The sequence below is a fragment of the Natator depressus genome, chromosome 8 (assembly GCF_965152275.1).
Source record: "Natator depressus isolate rNatDep1 chromosome 8, rNatDep2.hap1, whole genome shotgun sequence".
Taxonomy (NCBI): domain Eukaryota; kingdom Metazoa; phylum Chordata; order Testudines; family Cheloniidae; genus Natator; species Natator depressus.
This window is the reverse complement of record NC_134241.1, coordinates 44,373,762-44,391,937: the sequence shown is the minus strand read 5'-3', so window position 1 is coordinate 44,391,937 and position 18,176 is coordinate 44,373,762. Positions and strand designations below refer to the sequence as shown.

The window sequence follows — 18,176 nt, the reverse complement described above, 5'->3', positions numbered from 1 at the left end:
TATCGGGGCACTGAAGTAATGAACCCCATCTATGTGATAGGCTCTACTGTTCACCCACTCATTTGACAGCTACTTCCTCCTGAATTCTCTTGCTTTGTGCTACACAGACCACCTCAGGCTTTGCCATTTTTCTTTATTCTTTCCACAGGTCTGTTACTATACCTATACACTGGGCGTGCATTCTTCTGACCTATAGCCTCGGATGACCTGTCACAAGCCACGCATCATAGGGCTAGGTTAGCATTTGGATGGGAGACAGAACATGCAAGTGCTCTTCACTTCGTAGAATAAACCAATATTCTAGTAGGTGTAGAAGGTAACACGTTGTTTTGTAGAAGGCATAAGACTGAACTGTAAGCATTGAGAATCTTTAGAAACACAAAGTAAGGAAGTCTTGAGCAGGTCAGAAATTAAGAGTGTGGGTAAAGGTAATGAGCATGGGATACTATGAGGAAAAACAGTAGTAAAGAAAAAGAAAAGAGCCACAGCTCTTCAAAAAACACAGTAGTCTTCTGTCAGGGTTCCCTCCCCAATCTGAAATCTGGGGTACAGATGTGGGGACCTGAATGAAAGACCCCCTAATCTTATATTCCACCAGCTTAGGTTAAAAACTTCCCCAAGGCACAAATTCCTTTCCTTGTCCTTGGACGGGATTGCTGCCACCACCAAGCGATTTAAACAAACAGAAAGGGGCCACTTGGAGCCTTATTCCCCCCCAAAATATCCGCCCAAGCTCCTTCACCCCCTTTCCTGGGAAGGCTTGAGAATAATATACTAACCAATTGGTTTAATGTAAGCACAGACCAAACCCTGGTTTTTTAGGACACTGAAAATCAGGTTCTTAAAAGAAGAATTTTATTTAAAAAACAAACAAACAAACAAACAAAAAAAAAAAAAAAAAAAGAATCACACCTACAAAATCAGGATGGAAGGTAGCTTTACAGGGTAAATAAAAAGATTTAAAACACAGAGGATTCCCCTCTGACTTTGCTTTCCAGTTACATATCTCTTAGCATAGGGAAAATTCACAAGCTAAAACAAAAGATAATCTAACACAGGGGTCCCCAACACAGTGCCCGCGAGTGCAATGGCACCCGCCGGGGCAGTTGTGTGCACCGGAGAACCACCCGCCAAAATGCTGCTGAGAAGCACTGCCATTTCTTGGAGGCATTTCAGCGGCGACCCTTCTTGCCGCTGCCGCGTCTTGGCGGCATGTCGGCGGCAGGGTGTCTGGCATCTGCCAGAGTCTTCTGGGAATAGGCATATGCTATCCCCACAGAAAGGTTGGGGACCACTGATCTAACATTTTCTTGGTTTGCTTACAATTTTTGTAATCTTAGATGCTCCTTTCAGGTATGTTTTTAGGAGATTTTTTTCCTGCCCTGGTCTCTCTCTCTCTCTCTCTGTCAGAGAGGGAACAAAAAAAAAAAAAGCATAAACAAAACCTCCCCCCCTCGCCCCAGATTTGAAAGCATTTTCTGGTCAGGTGCCAACTAGGTTAATTGAACTAATTAACCCCTTACAGGTAAGGGGATTCTGTACCTCTGGCCAGGAGGGATTTTATGTTACGGTCTTTTTACTAAGCAAGATAGGTTACCAAGAGCACATCATACAGAGCTGTAATTCTTTGCATTAATTCAGACTTTAAGACAGCAGCAAGGTCAAGATTTCAGTTCTTATCCTCAAAAAAGCCTTTATAGAAGTAACCCCAGCTATGCTGTGGGACTGCCCCTCACTCTTTTCAGTCATGACAGCAGAATTCCACTGCAACTGGGAACCTCAAAAGTGACAGAGGAGACAGTTTGCTCAGCAGGTTGATACAAGTGTGGAACACAAGCCTGGAAGTAATCAACAATACCAGACCTCCCTGCTGTCAGATTGAAGCATAAAACCTCTCTCTCTAACCTGCCTTTTCCAACAACTTAAAAAAATGATTAGTGAATAGGGAAAAAGCCAGAAGTTCTCTAAAAATAAATTCATTAGAATTCGCAAGGCACTTCGAGATGATGAGTACAGTTGTACTGCCTGCATAGACAGACGATATGATTCCATGTGTTGCTACTAAGCCCTTCTGCCACCATTCCCCTACCAGGTTTTATGCAAACAGGTTAATATAATGTTAAGCCTGGAGATTTTAAAGTTGCAACAATATCAGCAGATCCAAGGAGGCTTGAGCAACATTAACTGCTCCTTTAAGCACGTGTGTTACCACACATAAATCCACACAGCCAGGCCATATATGGTAGTTGTCATCTAGTGTAATATTAAGGAACTGCATCTCTTTCCATAACTAGAGGTGCTTAGAAGTAGCATTATAAGTGACAGCATGTGTTCATTTTACTAATTTCTAGAGCACAGTTTATACTTATTGCACACATTGAAGGGAGCAGTATTAGCTCATGGGAAACTTTAACGACTACTCTTGTGCAGTTCAAGATTTGCCAATTTCACATTGGCAGGGTTTTGTGACAACCGATCCACTGTGGAGCTAACCAGCTTCTAGCCTTGTTAACAAAAGCAACAAGCTGAGAAAGAGGACAGAGCTGCTTCTCTCCAGGCTTGCACTGCTTTGCCATAGGGGCAGAGTACAGTCAAACCCCAGCAAAAGGAAGGCGGTGGCATTTGAGACTTTTCCAACACACACACACACACACACACACACACACACACACACACACAGTACAGCAGCAAGAGCAGAGAGAGGAAAAGAAATGTACTAACAGATGAAGCTACAAGGATATGTGTTACAGAAAAGAACCCACCCATTCTGTTTATTTCTTTCATTTTATTTTCTTGGCCAGAATAGAGAAGGACAAATGCTTAGGAGAATCTCTCTGATCACTCTCTTCTCTTTTCAGTTGTCGCTTTATTCCCATCTCTTTCTTTCTCACATTTCTTCTTTTCACCTCTCCTTTCTTTGGAGGCAAATGGGACATGGTCAACCCATCCCTGTCTGTCAGACTTGTTGGCCCTTAAACCAAAACACATTGCCACCTCTGAATAATTAATTAAAAAGTTATCCAGTCTCAGGTGTAGATGACTATAGCTCCAAGTCTTTGTTAGCCCAAGATTACTGAAAAAGAAATTGGGGCCCTATAGAAGCCAGGATTAGCTAAAAAACAACTAATTGCTTTGTTCATCAAGATGGATCAGAGACCCTATAAATTGAATGTACACTTCAGTAGGATTTCCCTCCGGGGGAGAAAACACAAGCATGTGAAAGCAAAAACAAGTAGTTTTTTAAAGTCTTCCTAGGAACAAAAACACTGAAGGAAGCAATTTCCACAAGCTAAGTACTCTCAGGGGTCTAATAAGAATCTTCCCTGAAATTGGCAATCTGGAACAGAATGTGAGCAGCTCTACAGCGATTCTTATTATTAATACAGAGTACTCATGTGATGCTTTGTCTGTCTAGGTACAGCCTGTCGCTGTAGTATCCAAGTGCCTCCCAACTTTTTATGGATTTATCCTCACATCACTCCTACAAGGTGGAGAAGTGTTTTCCCCAGCTGTAAAATGGGGATAAGACGCACTGAGAAATGAAGGACCAGATTTTCGAAGTGTGCTTGTTCAGCACCCAGCGGCTCCTGTTGTTCTCAGTGGGAGCTGTCGAGTGCTGTGCAAACCCTTGTTAAAAATCTGGCCACTCATTTAGGTGCCTAAACAGGAGTGGAGATCCCCTCCCAACCAGAGCCTGAGCCCTACCCGAGCAACGTTACACATGACAACATCTGTATCACTCTTGGGAAATGGAACCCAGACCTGCCCAGTCCCAGTTCACTACTTTGTCCTTTTTTAAAAGATAGTCGGGCTGTGGTTAAGTCTGTCCGGTTTTATTCAGAAGGTTTAGATTATAAAACAAACCAAGTGCAATGTATTTGCTGCAGCCATCCCAATGTTAAAAAAAAAAAAAAAAAAAAAAAAAAAACACCCAAGAAGCAGCAGAAGTTACATGGAGAACTTTTGGTGTTCGGTTAGCCAGGTTTGATTGTATCATGCAGTCAGCATAAACAATACAGCAGGCTCAGCACAACACCCTAAAATGCCGGTCCCTGAACTTTCTAGCAGTCTCAAACTCGTATTCTAATTTGCAGTTTGAATCACTTTCACTCAAAGGGTCTTGTGACTAAAGTTACTGGTCCATCCTTTCAAGATGCATTCTTGTGTCAGCAATACTGAAACTCAGTAGACACCACAGACAAGTGTAACACCAGACATAATGTGATAGCTGCAGGGACTTAACAGAAGGATATTAAATTCATTGGCATCATTTTAATTAAGACTTTACAACTATGAGCTTCCCGTCCTCCCCTCTGCTCTGGGGACAGGACAAAAAGCACACACACAAACACCACTCTGAAACCTCTCTCCTAGTGCTGCCTCCCTCCATGACTCAGTTTCCATCTTCCTGACAAAAGGCTCAGTCTCCTTTTAAAACCTGTCATCATTCTCGCATCATGCCAAGCAGATCGCTGGAGAACATGGAGCAAAACCTCCCTTCACTCGGCCCTGCAGGTTGGTGGGGCACAGAGCACACCACCTTACAGAACTCACAGTCAAAGAAGCAGGAGACTAGAAATCAAACCTTGATCTCCTGCGTGGCAATGCAGAGCACTAGTCTCTAGTTAAGTGTATGAAATCCTTATTTTGTATTACAGATGATTTATATTACAATAGTAATAAGGCCTCAGTCAGGATCCCCACCTGTGTCATACGGCACCTAGTTCATAGTAAGAGACAACATACAATTTAAGACTAAATAAATCACAGCATATAACTTAAAAACAAAGCCCACCACAAACACTTCCCAGGGTTGTGCTGTAGGATTTAAAAAAAACAAAACAAAAAAAAAAACACACCACACTAATTTTTTGTTCTCTTACCTGGTGCAGAAACCAGGATTTGGCATCGGGTGAGAATAGCCAGGAGGAAATCATTGTGAGAATGGACTGCAAAAAAAAGATAGTTCACTCAGACAGATGCCAGGAAAGAAAAATGTTACTTGAAGACAGATTCACATTAGCAACATGGCAGGCAAAGTCCAAAGGCAGACACTTGAAGCTACCTTATAAAGTGATTTTGTTTATACTTTCCACAGCCATGTTTTCCCATTCATTCCATGGGCTGCATACACCTCCCAATTGATATCCTTTACATAGGTTTTTAGCCTCTCTATGAAATTAGGAGCTGCAAAGGAGAAGGTTCTTATCTCAGCAGTGGTAAGATAATGTGGCCCAAGAGAGGAGGCAAGTTCTAGACAAGCAGTGGGAGTTATGTAGTCACACTTCATGTGGCTGCATTGGTGTGTAGCAAGCAGCAATGAACCCAGAATGTGGTATTTTGAGAAATATGGGAAGACAGAAAAAGGGACACTCCCAGAGACTCTCTCTTACCGTTATCTTGGGTGAGGAGTCTACGAGCTTCCAGATCAAACTCTTCTTTACTGATCTTTTGTTTGAACCAAAGTTTCAAGTTTGCCCAGTATCTGTGCATGGGAGAGAGAACATTAAGCACTGTAAACAACATTGCTTTGCCTACTATATCTATTCCTTTTCTCCCATTTCTTAAAATGGACAGTCATGTAGTTCAGATCCAACATGTAGCTTTTTGTATCGTATTAGAAAAATCTAATAAGAAACAATGTTTTAGTATAACTTCAGTGAAAACAGAGAGGGTTGCATAAGAATGGCCCTACTGGGTCAGACCAAAGCTCCATCTAGCCCAGTATCTGGTCTTCCAACAGAGGCCAATGCCAGGTGCCCCAAACGGAATGAACAGAACAGGTAATCACCAAGTGATCCATCCTGTCGCCCATTCCCAGCTTCTGGCAAACAGAGGCTGGGGACACCATCCCTGCCCATTTTGGCTAATAGCCTTCATGAACTTAATTCTTTTTTGAACCCTGTTATAGACTTTGCCTTCACAACGTGACCTTTGATTTGACCTAATATGGCCGCTCTTATGTTCTTAGGGGATAAAATGTAATAGTCATGCATTTAGGGACTAACAATAAGAATGTTTAATATAAGCTGGGGATGTATCAGTTGGAAGCAACAGAGATGGAGAAAGACCTGGATGTATTGGTTGATCAAAGGATGACTATGAGCTGCCATTGTGATGCAGCTGTGAAAAAGGCTAATGCAATCCTAGCATAGATCAGGCGAGCTATTTCCAGTAGAGATAGGGTAGTGTTATTACCATTATACAAGGCAGCAGTGAGACCTCACCTGGAGTACTTTGTGCAATTTGTCTTCCATGTTTAAGAAAGATTAATTCAAACTGGAACAGGTACAGAGAAGGCCTACTATTAGAGGAAAGGAAAACCTACCTTACGAGAAGAAACTTAAAGGACCTTGGCTTAAGGACCTGATTGCCTTCTATGATGCAATAACTGGCTCTGTGGATATGGGGAAAGCGATGGACACGATAGATCTTGACTTCAGCAAAGCTTTTGATATGGTCTTCCATAGTATTCTTGCCAGCAAATTAAAGAATTATGGATTGGATGAATGGACTATAAGGTGAATAGAAAGCTGGCTAGATCGTCGGGCTCAACGGGTAGTGATCAACTGCTCAATGTCTAGTTAGCAGCTAGTATCAAGGGGTCAGTCCTGGGGCCGGTTTTGTTCAACATCTTCATTAATGACCTGGATGATGGGATGGGCTGCACCCTCAGCAAGTTTGTGGATGACACTAAACTGTGGGGAGAGGTAGATATGCTGGAGGGAAGGGATAGGGTCCAGAGTGACCTAGATAAATTGGAGGATTGGGCCAAAAGAAATCTGATGAGGTTCAACAAGGACAAGTGCAGAGTCCTGCACTTAAGACGGAAGAATCCCATGCACTGCTACAGGCTGGGGACCGACTGACTAAGCAGCAGTTCTGCAGAAAAGGACCGGGGGATTACAAGTGCATGAGAAGCTGGATATGAGTCAACTGTGTGCCCTTGTTGCCAAGAAGGATAATGGCATACTGGACTGCATTAGGAGAAGCATTGCCAGCAGATTGAGGGAAGTGATTATTCCCCTCTATTCGGCACTGGTAAGGCCACGTCTGGAGTACTGCGTCCAGTTTTGAGCCCCCCACTACAGAAAGGATGTGGGCAAATTGGAAAAAGTCCAGAGGAGGGCAATGAAAATGATTAGGGAGCTGGGGCACATGACTTACGAAGAGAAGCGGAGGGAACTGGGCTTATTCAGTCTGCAGAAGAGAAGAGTGAGGGGGGGATATGATAGCAGCCTTCAACTACCTGAAGGTGGGGTCCAAAGAGAATGGAGCTAGGCTGCTCTCAGTGGTGGCATATGACAGGACAAGAAGCAATGGTCTCAAGTTGCAGTGGGGGATGTCTAGGTTGGATATTAGGAAATATTATTTCACTAGTAGGGTGGTGAAGCACTGGAATGGGTTATCAAGGGAGGTGGTAGAATCTCCATCCTTAGAGGATTTTAAGGCCTGGCTTGACAAAGCCCTGGCTGGGATGATTTAGTTGGGGTTGGTCCTGCTTTGAGTAGGGGGTTGGACTAGATGACCTCCTATCTATAAGTCTATGGCTTGTCTCACAGAAGCCAACGAAGCTGGGGGGGGGGGGTAGATGGATTGCTCTCTATAAATTAGGGCTGTCAAGCGATTAAACGCGTGATGAAACAATAACAGAATACCATTTAAATATTTTTGATGTTTTCTACAATTTTCAAATATATTGATTTCAGTTACAACACAGAATACAAAGTGTACAGTGCTCACTTTATATTTATTTTTAATACAAATATTTGTGCTCTAAAAAAGAAATAGTATTATTCAATTCACCCAAAACAAGTACTGTAATGCAACCTCTATCATGAAAATTGAACTTACAAATGTAGAATTACGTACAAAAAATAACTGCACTCAAAAACAAAACAATGTAAAATTTTAGAGCCTAAAAGTCCACTTAGTCCTACTACTTGTTCAGCCAATTGCTCAGACAAACAAGTTTGTTTACATTTGCAGGAGATAATGCTGCCTGCTTCTTGTTTACAATGTCACCTGAAAGTGAGAAGAGGCGTTCGCATGGCACTCTCGTAGCCGGCGTTGCAAGATATTTACATGCCAGATTTGCTAAAGATTCATATGTCCCTTCATCTTCTTAAAAGAACTGCACTCTGATGCAGAAACTACAGAACCCAAACCACCAAAAAAGAAAATCAACCTTCTGCTGGTAGCATCTCACTCAGATGATGAAAGTGAACATACGTCGGTGTGCACTGCTTTGGATTGTCATCAGCATAGATGCATGTCCTCTGGAATGGTGGTTGAAGATGAAGGGACATACGAATGTTTAGCATATCTGGCATGTAAACACCTTGCAATGCCAGCAGCAAAAGTACCATGCGAACGGCTGTTCTCACTTTCAGGTGACATTGTAAATAAGAAGCCAGCAGCATTATCCCTCGTAAATGTAAACAAACTTGTTTCTCTTCGTGATTGGCTGAATAAGAAGTAGGACTGAGTGGACTTGTAGGCACTAAAGTTTTACCTTGTTTTATTTTGGAGTACAGTTATATAACAAAAAAATTTTTTAAAAAAAGTCTACATTTGTAAGTTGCACTTTCACAATAAAGAGATTGCACACCAGTACTTGTATAAGGTGAATTGAAAATACTATTTCTTTTATCATTTTTACAGTGTAAATATTTGTAATAAAAAATAATATAACATGAGCACTGGACACTTGGTATTCTGTGTTGCAACAGAAATCAATATATTTGAAAATGTAGAAAAATATACAAAAATATTTAATAAATTTCAATTGGTATTCTATTGTTTAACAGTGTGATTAAAACGGCAATTAACCATGATTAATTTTTTGGGGTTAATCGTGTGAGTTAACTGCAATTAATTGACAGCCCTACTATAAATACATCTGAGGGATAAACACCAGGGAAGGAGAGGAGTTATTTAAGTTAGTTGCCAATGTTGGCACAAGAACAAATAGATATCAAACAGCCATCAATAAGATGATGCTAGAAATTTGACAAAGCTTTCTAACCATCAGAGGAGTGAAGTTCTGGAACAGCCTTCTAAGAGAAGTAGTGGGGACAAAAAACCTAACTTGTTTCAAGACTCAGCTTGATAAGTTTATGGAGCGGATGGTGTGACGAGGTTTCCTAAAACTGCATATGGCCCACCCACAACTGCTTTTAGCAAACATCTCCAATGTCCAGAGATGGAACATTAGATGGGGAGGACTCCGAGTTGCTACACAGAATTCTTTCCCAGGTGTCTACCTAGTGGGTCTCACCCACATAATCAGAGTCTCACTAGTCACCATATTTGGGGTTGGGAAGAAATTCCCCTCCTCCCCCCCCCCGGACAGATTGGCAGAGAACTTGGGGTTTTTTCACCTCTCTCTGTAGTGTGGCGTATGGGTCTCCTGCCAGTTTGAACTAGAAAAATGGTGGATTCTCTAATTTGAAGCCTTTAAATCAAGATTTGAGGACTTCAGTAACTCAGTCAGAGGTTATGGGCCTATTACAAGAGTGGATGGATGAGGTTCTGTGGCCTGTGATGTGCAGAAGTTCAGACTAGATGATCATGATGGTCCCTTCTGGCCTTAAAGTCTATAAATTTAGGTGTAGTTGAGTTAAGAACATACAAATGGCCATACTGGGTCAGGTTAATAGTCCATCTAGCCAAGGATCCCCATCTTCTGATAGGGCCGGTGCCAGATGTTTCAGAGTGAATGAACAGAATAGTGCAATTTATAGTAAATCATCCCATCTTCCAGCCCCAGCTTCAGAGGTTTAGGGATACCCAGAGCACAGGATTGCATCCCTGACTATCTTGGCTAATAGCCATTGATGGACCTATCCTCCAGGAACTTCTCTAATTCTTTTTTGAACCCCATTATAATTTTGGCCTTCACAACATCCCCTGGCAATGAGCCTCACCAGTTGACTATGCACTGTGTGAAGTAGTGCTTCCTATGTTGGTTTTAAACCTACTGCCTATTAATTTCTTTGGGTGACCCCTACTTCTTGTGTTATGTCAAGGGGTAAATAAGACTCCCCTATTCACTTTCTCCATACCAATCGTAACTCCCCCGCCACCTTGGAAAAGAGATGACTAAACTGAATAATCCCCGTCTTTTAAATCTCTCCCCACATGGAAACTGTTCCATATCCCTAATTATTTCTGTTGCCCTTCTCTGTTCTCCAATTCTAAATACATCTTTTTTTGCAATGGGGCAACCAGAACTGCACATAGTAATCCACAGAGTTATATTGTGGCATTATGATATTTTCTGTTTTATTAGCTATCCCTTTCCTTGTGGCTCCTAACATTGTTAGCTTTTTTGCCTGCCGCTGCACATTGAGCAAATGTTTTCAGAGAACTATCCACAATGAGTCCAAGGTCTCTTTGTTGCGTTTCAGCTATGTTTTTCACTTGCAGGCTTCAAATCTATCAGAAAACCTTGAACCCACCCCCCCGCACTCCCAAACCACACACACATTTTTTAGAAGGAGAATGGCTTCCAAATACCCATGAGGCTACCCATACTACAGGTTTTTCTTTGTTTCGTCATTAAGAAATAATGTCAAGTTGTTTCAAGATTATGTTATTTGAATCCATTTAAGGGCCGGTTTGTGCTGACTGGAAAATGGGAGTAGAAACTTTTAAAAACAGGTAGGAAAACTGTTTTCCTCTGAATTATCCATTTTGCCCTTTGCAAACATTTATACATGCCACCAAACACTTGTACTAATGCCAGTCACTCATTAGCACAATGATTTAATGACAGGTCAGTCCTGAATGTAGTTATGCAGCAGCAAAGCCAACAGAAGAAGCACAAATACATTAATGCAAAGAATCCTATATATTAACATGCTACTGCTGAATATAAACAGTCATACAAATGTATTCCTAGACTACTAGGTGGTGAGAGTAGCACCATTAGGAAGGTGCCATTAGGAAGGTAATTTGTTCCATATTTGAGATCAGAGTTTATATTTTACATAGGATCTCAATAATACTTAGCTACAGCACCAAGAGCTTTTAACATCTGTGGGCATTCTTAATACACATTCCTTGACAGATACCTCCACTAGTTTCTATATTTCTTTAAAGTTTCTCATTCACTGGAATGGTGGTTCTCTTAAAAGAGAAGGCATTTAAAATTCAGAAGACTTTACCCAACATAAGGTTTTAACCTTCAATGCCGAAACTAGTGGAAAACACTCAGGCAATTCAGAAATCTACAGCTCATGAGCCCTGCTATTTGTAAACATGGCTTGGTGCCAGAAACTTAGTAATAAATCTGGACCACAGCCAGCAGATTTTACTCCGGCAGGGACAACAAATGGATTTAATAGCAGGCAGTACAGTTTGTTCAGGATAATAAAACATTCAATTTAAAAGGGCATGTAGGTCACATTCATTGTGTCAATTAATGCATGGTTTTTGAAGGCCAGGAAAGGTTTCCACCTTGCTGTCACATCAACTTAATCTTAAGGGCTGTTCAGAGATTCCAAGACAGAGCCAAAACATCTCCTTAGGGGAGGAAGGGGATGGGAGTATAGCATCTGAGCAAGCCAGCTGACTATCCAAATATAAAGCAGAGAAATATAGGCACTTACTTTTTAGAGTCCTAGTAGTGCCTTAAACCTCTGTTTCCCTCTCAGATAAAGATGCAGAGGGAAGCAGAGTAGGCCTCCATCCCACCACCAACATTACAGCATGCATGTTTAGCGCCTTATTATCCTCCCCCAACCCCACAGATCCTTACTCCTGTTCCTAAATGATTCAGTCACCACGACAGCAATTATACTTTGTGACTCTGCTGATAAGCACAGGGAATGCCAGGATAGTTAATGCTGTTTCAGCAACCATAAGGGGGGGGGGGAAGGAATGAGATGTTTGTGTTTTCAAATACTGTTGAATCAAACGTATTGTTTTTTAATCTACATAGGAGAGGGGAGACAAACACTTCCTGTGGCTGTTTCCAGATCCTTCCATTAAATGGATAGATTTTTTGCAGAGCAGACACTGCAGAGCAGCATACATCCCATTCCATGTGTTTCATCCCAGGCAGTGTGGTGGACAGGAAATGAGCAGAGAGGTGGGCCAAAAAGCATAGAGTCCCTTAGGTGATCATATCTCCCAGTCATAGTTACGATCATAAATCATTTTAAAAACATTTCTCCTTTTCCCCATGCTCAATTCAAACTAAAACACTGTGGTGAATGATGTAAACTTTAAAGGCACATTTGAGGGAAAAGGGAAAGTGCTCCCAATTAGGTAAACAATCGACTCATCAAATGAATACATAATAGAACTGGCCAGTGTTAGACCAACGGGATTTGAAAAACCCTGATGAATAGGAAACTTTCCCTGACAAGAGGGGATGAGAAACAGCTGTGCTCCACTAACTAAGGGATACAACGTGGCTTACTGGTAGAGTGCATTGGACTAGGACCCAGGAGACCTAGTTCTATTCCCAGCTCTCCCAATGGTCAGCTGGGTGAATGAGCAAGCCACTTCACAGGTCTGTGCTCAGTTTCCCCCGCTATAAAATGGAGTTAATTATACTTATCTCTGTTCTAAAATGCTTAAAAATAGAACCTTAATGGCTGAAACCCACTTCTTATAAGTTGAGGTTATGAAGATAAACATAATATAATAGAATGAGCTGTCACCCTGAGTCTGCAGACAGTCTACTACCTGTGCTGCTGCCCATAGCACCCCAGAACAGCAACAGAATGAAATTGACAAAACTAGGGTCAGTTTGACTCACAGAAGAGGCAAGCACTGGAGTTATCCATAAGGCAAGATGCCCCCCAAACTGAGATTTAGAGTAGCAGATACCTGCCTTCAAAGTCAGGTGCCTGTGACATAGGATGAAAGGTAGAAGAAAAAAAAACTGCCTTCCCCCTTCTAGCATCTAGAGGAGGCAGAAAATATGGCATTAGGGTTTATAACATGCCAAGTAGCACAGAAGATGGAGCATCTGAAGATGGATGATGAGAACTGTGCTTCTGTGTTCTCTAGATCAGTGCTTCTCAAGCTATCGGATGTGGGGGACCGGCCATTTTTTTTTCCCCCCCAATGTGCACGCAGACTGGCAGCCGATGGCTCGCGGACCGGCACTAGTCCGGGGACCACCACTTTGAATAGCACTACTCTAGATCGTACAGGTACACCTACACCTCATCCCCCTGCTCCCATCTTTGATACCAGCTTCTGGTTAATACTGGTGTTAAACTTTCAACGCTATAGTATGACCATTAAGACTCTCTCCCTGAATCTCCATCAGACATGTCCCTCATCTGCTATATGCTCCCCCTTTGATAGCCCAAGCTTTCATGCGCTAGAGCAACGCCAGCTTCTGAGACTCAGGCCAAACATGAACCAGAAAGTCACTGAACTGAAATTAGTGATTATGATCATTCATTCTGAGTGACATTATTTCCCTGTAGGTGAAAGCATTTAAGAACCATTACAACAAATTCTTATTTGCTACCATGATCTAACAACAAATGTGTTAGAAGCAAGCACTCTAACATCCAGAGTTGATGCCCGCCATTAATAATACTACGTAGCTCTCACAGAGTGCTTTACGAGGGACGGAAATATCATTTTCACCATTTTGCTGATGGAAAAATGAAGGCACAAAGGTGTGAAGTGACTTGACCAGGGTCAAAATAACCCAGTGGAAGAACCAGAGACAGAACCCATTTGAACCAATTCAGTTTCTGTTATATTGCTTATAAAACAGAAGTCTCTAATTTTTTATTTAAGTTTATTATGGGGGAAATGGGAAAACAATTACTTAGCACTAAGTTTAGCATAGGCAAAGGCACATGAACTAACTGGTCCATTGTACTCATACAGAATCCTTGCAAATTTCTAAATGTACTCCAAGTAAAAAAGACCAAGAGAACAACCAGTTCTCATCTTGCTTACTAGCTGTTTAGTTTAAGCAGATGGGAAAGGAGGCATCTTTAATTAAACAGGTTTCAGAGTAACAGCCGTGTTACTCTGTATTCGCAAAAAGAAAAGAAGTACTTGTGGCACCTTAGAGACTAACCAATTTATTTGAGCATGAGCTTTCGTGAGCTACAGCTCACTTCATCGGATGCATACTGTGGAAACTGCAGAAGACATTATATACACAGAGACCATGAAACAATACCTCCTCCCACCCCACGCTCCTGCTGGTAATAGCTTATCTAAAGTGACCACTCTCCCTACAATGTGCATGATAATCAAGGTGGGCCATTTCCAGCATAAATCCAAGTTTAACCAGAACATCTTGGGGGGGGGGGGAGGGGGGGGCGGCGTTAGGAAAAAACAAGGGGAAATAGGCTACCTTGCATAATGACTCAGCCACTCCCAGTCTCTATTTAAGCCTAAATTAATAGTATCCAATTTGCAAATGAATTCCAATTCAGCAGTTTCTCACTGGAGTCTGGATTTGAAGTTTTTTTGTTGTAAGATAGCGACCTTCATGTCTGTGATTGCGTGACCAGAGAGATTGAAGTGTTCTCCGACTGGTTTATGAATGTTATAATTCTTGACATCTGATTTGTGTCCATTTATTCTTTTATGTAGAGACTGTCCAGTTTGACCAATGTACATGGCAGAGGGGCATTGCTGGCACATGATGGCATATATCACATTGGTGGATGTGCAGGTGAACGAGCCTCTGATAGTGTGGCTGATGTTATTAGGCCCTGTGATGGTGTCCCCTGAATAGATATGTGGGCACAGTTGGCAACGGGCTTTGTTGCAAGGATAGGTTCCTGGGTTAGTGGTTCTGTTGTGTGGTATGTGGTTGTTGGTGAGTATTCGCTTCAGGTTGGGGGGCTGTCTGTAGGCAAGGACTGGCCTGTCTCCCAAGATTTGTGAGTGTGTTGGGTCATCCTTCAGGATAGGCTGTAGATCCTTAATAATGTGCTGGAGGGGTTTTAGTTGGGGGCTGAAGGTGACGGCTAGTGGCGTTCTGTTATTTTCTTTGTTAGGCCTGTCCTGTAGTAAGTGACTTCTGGGAACTCTTCTGGCTCTATCAACCTGTTTCTTCACTTCCGCAGGTGGGTATTGTAGTTGTAAGAATGCTTGTATCGCAGAGCTTGGCTGTAGACGATGGATTGTGTGGTGTGGTCAGGCTGAAAGCTGGAGGCATGTAGGTAGGAATATCGGTCAGTAGGTTTCCAGTATAGGGTGGTGTTTATGTGACCATTGTTTATTAGCACTGTAGTGTCCAGGAAGTGGATCTCTTCTGTGGACTGGACAAGGCTGAGGTTGATGGTGGGATGGAAATTGTTGAAATCATGGTGGAATTCCTCAAGGGCTTCTTTTCCATGGGTCCAGATGATGAAGATGTCATCAATATAGCGCAAGTAGAGTAGGGGCGTTAGGGGACGACAGCTGAGGAAGCGTTGTTCTAAATCAGCCATAAAAATGTTGGCATACTGTGGGGCCATGCGGGTACCCATAGCAGTGCCGCTGATCTGAAGGTATACATTGTCCCCAAATGTAAAATAGTTATGGGTAAGGACAAAGTCACAAAGTTCAGCCACCAGGTTAGCTGTGACATTATTGGGGATAGTGTTCTTGACGGCTTGTAGTCCATCTTTGTGTGGAATGTTTGATTATCATACACATTGTGAAGAGAGTGGTCACTTTGGATGGGCTATTACCAGCAGGAGAGTGAATTTGGGGGGGGGGGGGCAGAGGGTGAGAAAACCTGGATTTGTGCTGGAAATGGCCCAACTTGATGATCACTTTAGATAAGCTATTACCAGCAGGAGAGTGGGGTGGGAGGAGGTATTGTTTCATGGTCTCTGTGTATATAATGTCTTCTGCAGTTTCCACAGTATGCATCCGATGAAGTGAGCTGTAGCTCACGAAAGCTCATGCTCAAATAAATTGGTTAGTCTCTAAGGTGCCACAAGTACTCCTTTTCTTTTAATTAAACAGGCAGACGTTAAATGACCTAGTTAAGCGCCATGTGTGTTAAAAATGTGGGCCTACAGTTTCTCATGGTGGAACAGGATGTTTCAGTGCAAACCCAGAGGGTGAAAAAAGCTTGCCTCTCTGCATGAAGACCAGTTCATATAAAGTAAACAAGAGAGCAGCAGGAGTCAGCAGGTCCCTTCCGGCTACATTTGCCAGCTTTTTGCTAAATCCACAGTTTTAATTGGATAGAATTAAACCGGACAGGCTGGTGGGAAAAGAGACAGAGGCTGCTACTTCATCACTTCCCCTGATCTCTTACTGCCCTCAAAGGCCCGAGCACGGGGTGAAACGGACCCGTTATTAAGCTAGGCCTGCAAAGCTCAAGCTTCTTGTCAATGAATGAAAAGATGCTGCTTAGATGAATAAAGTCATAGACTGCGAGGCAGCGCTGTGACCGCCTAGCGCAGGCCGCGGAGCTGCCCCACGCCACTGCCTAGGCCGATCTGACAGACCGAGCGGCCAAGCCCGAGACGGCGACGCCACCGGGCCCCTGGATGCCGGTTCCCGCGGTTGGTTCCCCTGTCAGACACCGCTCCCCTCCACACGCCGGCCCACGCCCTCCACACGGCGAGGCGCGAGCAGCCATGACCAGGCTCCCGCTCCCGCCCCCGCCCCCGCCCGCCCGCGCGGCCTAAAGCGCGAGGCCGGTGTCCGCCGCCCCGCCCCGCGGAGGCCGAGGGGTCCCCACCAGGCCAGGACGTCAGCCCCTGCGGGCCGGGCGCTGCCGGTTGTCCTAGGGGAAGTCGAGGCTGCGGAGCGACCAGCGACTGGGACACGCTCCAGGCTGAGCCCCTCGGCCCAGGAGCGGTCTCCACCGGCTGGCAGGCCCCGCTCCCCCGGGACCGGACAGAAACCGAGGCCGGGGCTCAGCGGGCCTAGCCGGGCTGCGTGTGCGGAGCGCAGGGTGGCCGGGAGCGGGCCCCACTCACTGCTTCACGTTCTCGCCTAGCGCCTCGCTCAGGTTCTTCTTGGCCACCTCCAGCTCGCTCACGTACGTCGCCATGGCTCCTTCCGGCTCCTGGCTGCCCTTCCGCGCCGCTCTACGCGGCAACCACAGCATCAACTAACTCGTGCACTGCAACTGCGTCTCTTCTCCTCCTCCCCCCGCCCACCTCCGCTGCTTGTTTGTTTCACAGCTCCCGGCCGCGCCGCTTCTTCTAGAGGAGGTCGGGGCCGGTCACATGATGTCCGTCGCCAGTGGTGGTCGAGTGGGAGGAGTAGTGTGTCACTGTCAGATGCTTCAAAAAGAAAAGGAGGACTTGTGGCACTTTAGAGACGAACAAATTGATTTGTGCATAAGCTTTCCTGAGCTACAGCTCACTTCAAGAAATGCATCCGATGAAGTGAGCTGTAGCTTACAAACGCTTATGCTCAAATAAATTGGTTAGTCTCTAAGGTGCCACAAGTCCTGCTTTTCTTTTTGCGAATACAGACTAACACGGCTGCTACTCTGAAACCTGTCAGATGCTTCAGTTCCCCAGGCGCCAAGAGGGAGAGGTGGGGGAGCGCCAGCAGTCAGCGCTGCAGGGTATGCCCGAGGGTGGGTGGGTCAGTATCATGCAGGGCTTGTGGGGCCCTGGCAGGGCAAGATAGAGGTGGTCACGTGGGATCAGTTTTGTGAGGCAAGAAGCAGCAACCTGAGGGTGGGAGCGTTTGAGGAGTCATGGTTACGCCCCCGCCCCCCAGTGCTTGGGGAGACAGGGGCCATGTGCACTGCGTGTGGAGAGAGAAGGTTGAGGGCATCTCTCACGGCACAGTCTCATGGGCACAGAAGGTGCACTGCACTGCATGGGTGCCCTGAGTAGGCTCATGGATTCACTGTGTGTGAAATCGTCTCTCCCAGAAACCTTCATTGTAGGCTGAGTAAATCATCCACCACACAGGATGGATTTAGCCCACATGAGGTATTTATTTGAATCCCAGTGCAAATTCAGAAGCTGCAGAATGCAAGCTATGGTTTAAAAGAAAATTGTCTAACGCCTCATATCATTGTTCACAAATTGTTACAATGATCCAACGTATACTTAAACAGCCTTGGGCCCAAATCCTGATTTCAGTGCTCAGCAGCTGACTAGATTTAGCCCTTTGTCGTTTTACATAAATTCTCTTCAGTCTAAAGTCTGCATTTTTCTAATTTTGGCCCCAGTCCTGCAAATAATCCTCACTATTCATATAATAGG

The 18,176-nt window shown here is 44.0% G+C and overlaps 1 protein-coding gene across 3 annotated transcripts in view; it reads right to left on the bottom strand.

Annotated features, from left to right (window-relative positions):
- The window catches only part of TADA1 (transcriptional adaptor 1), a 35,805-nt gene extending 18,598 nt beyond the window's left edge, over positions 1-17,207 (bottom strand). Inside the window, exons 1-3 of one of the 3 annotated variants that reach the window (XM_074960890.1) lie at positions 16,926-17,207; positions 5,394-5,485; positions 4,884-4,949 (exon numbers count right to left, since the gene is read on the bottom strand). In XM_074960890.1, the coding sequence (XP_074816991.1) occupies positions 4,884-4,949; positions 5,394-5,485; positions 16,926-17,056 (289 nt within the window). In that variant the 5' untranslated portion in view covers positions 17,057-17,207. The remainder of the gene's footprint in view (positions 1-4,883; positions 4,950-5,393; positions 5,486-16,925) is intronic. The other 2 variants (XM_074960889.1, XM_074960888.1) reach the window with 2 other exon arrangements.
- Between the last annotated feature and the right edge of the window lie 969 nt (positions 17,208-18,176).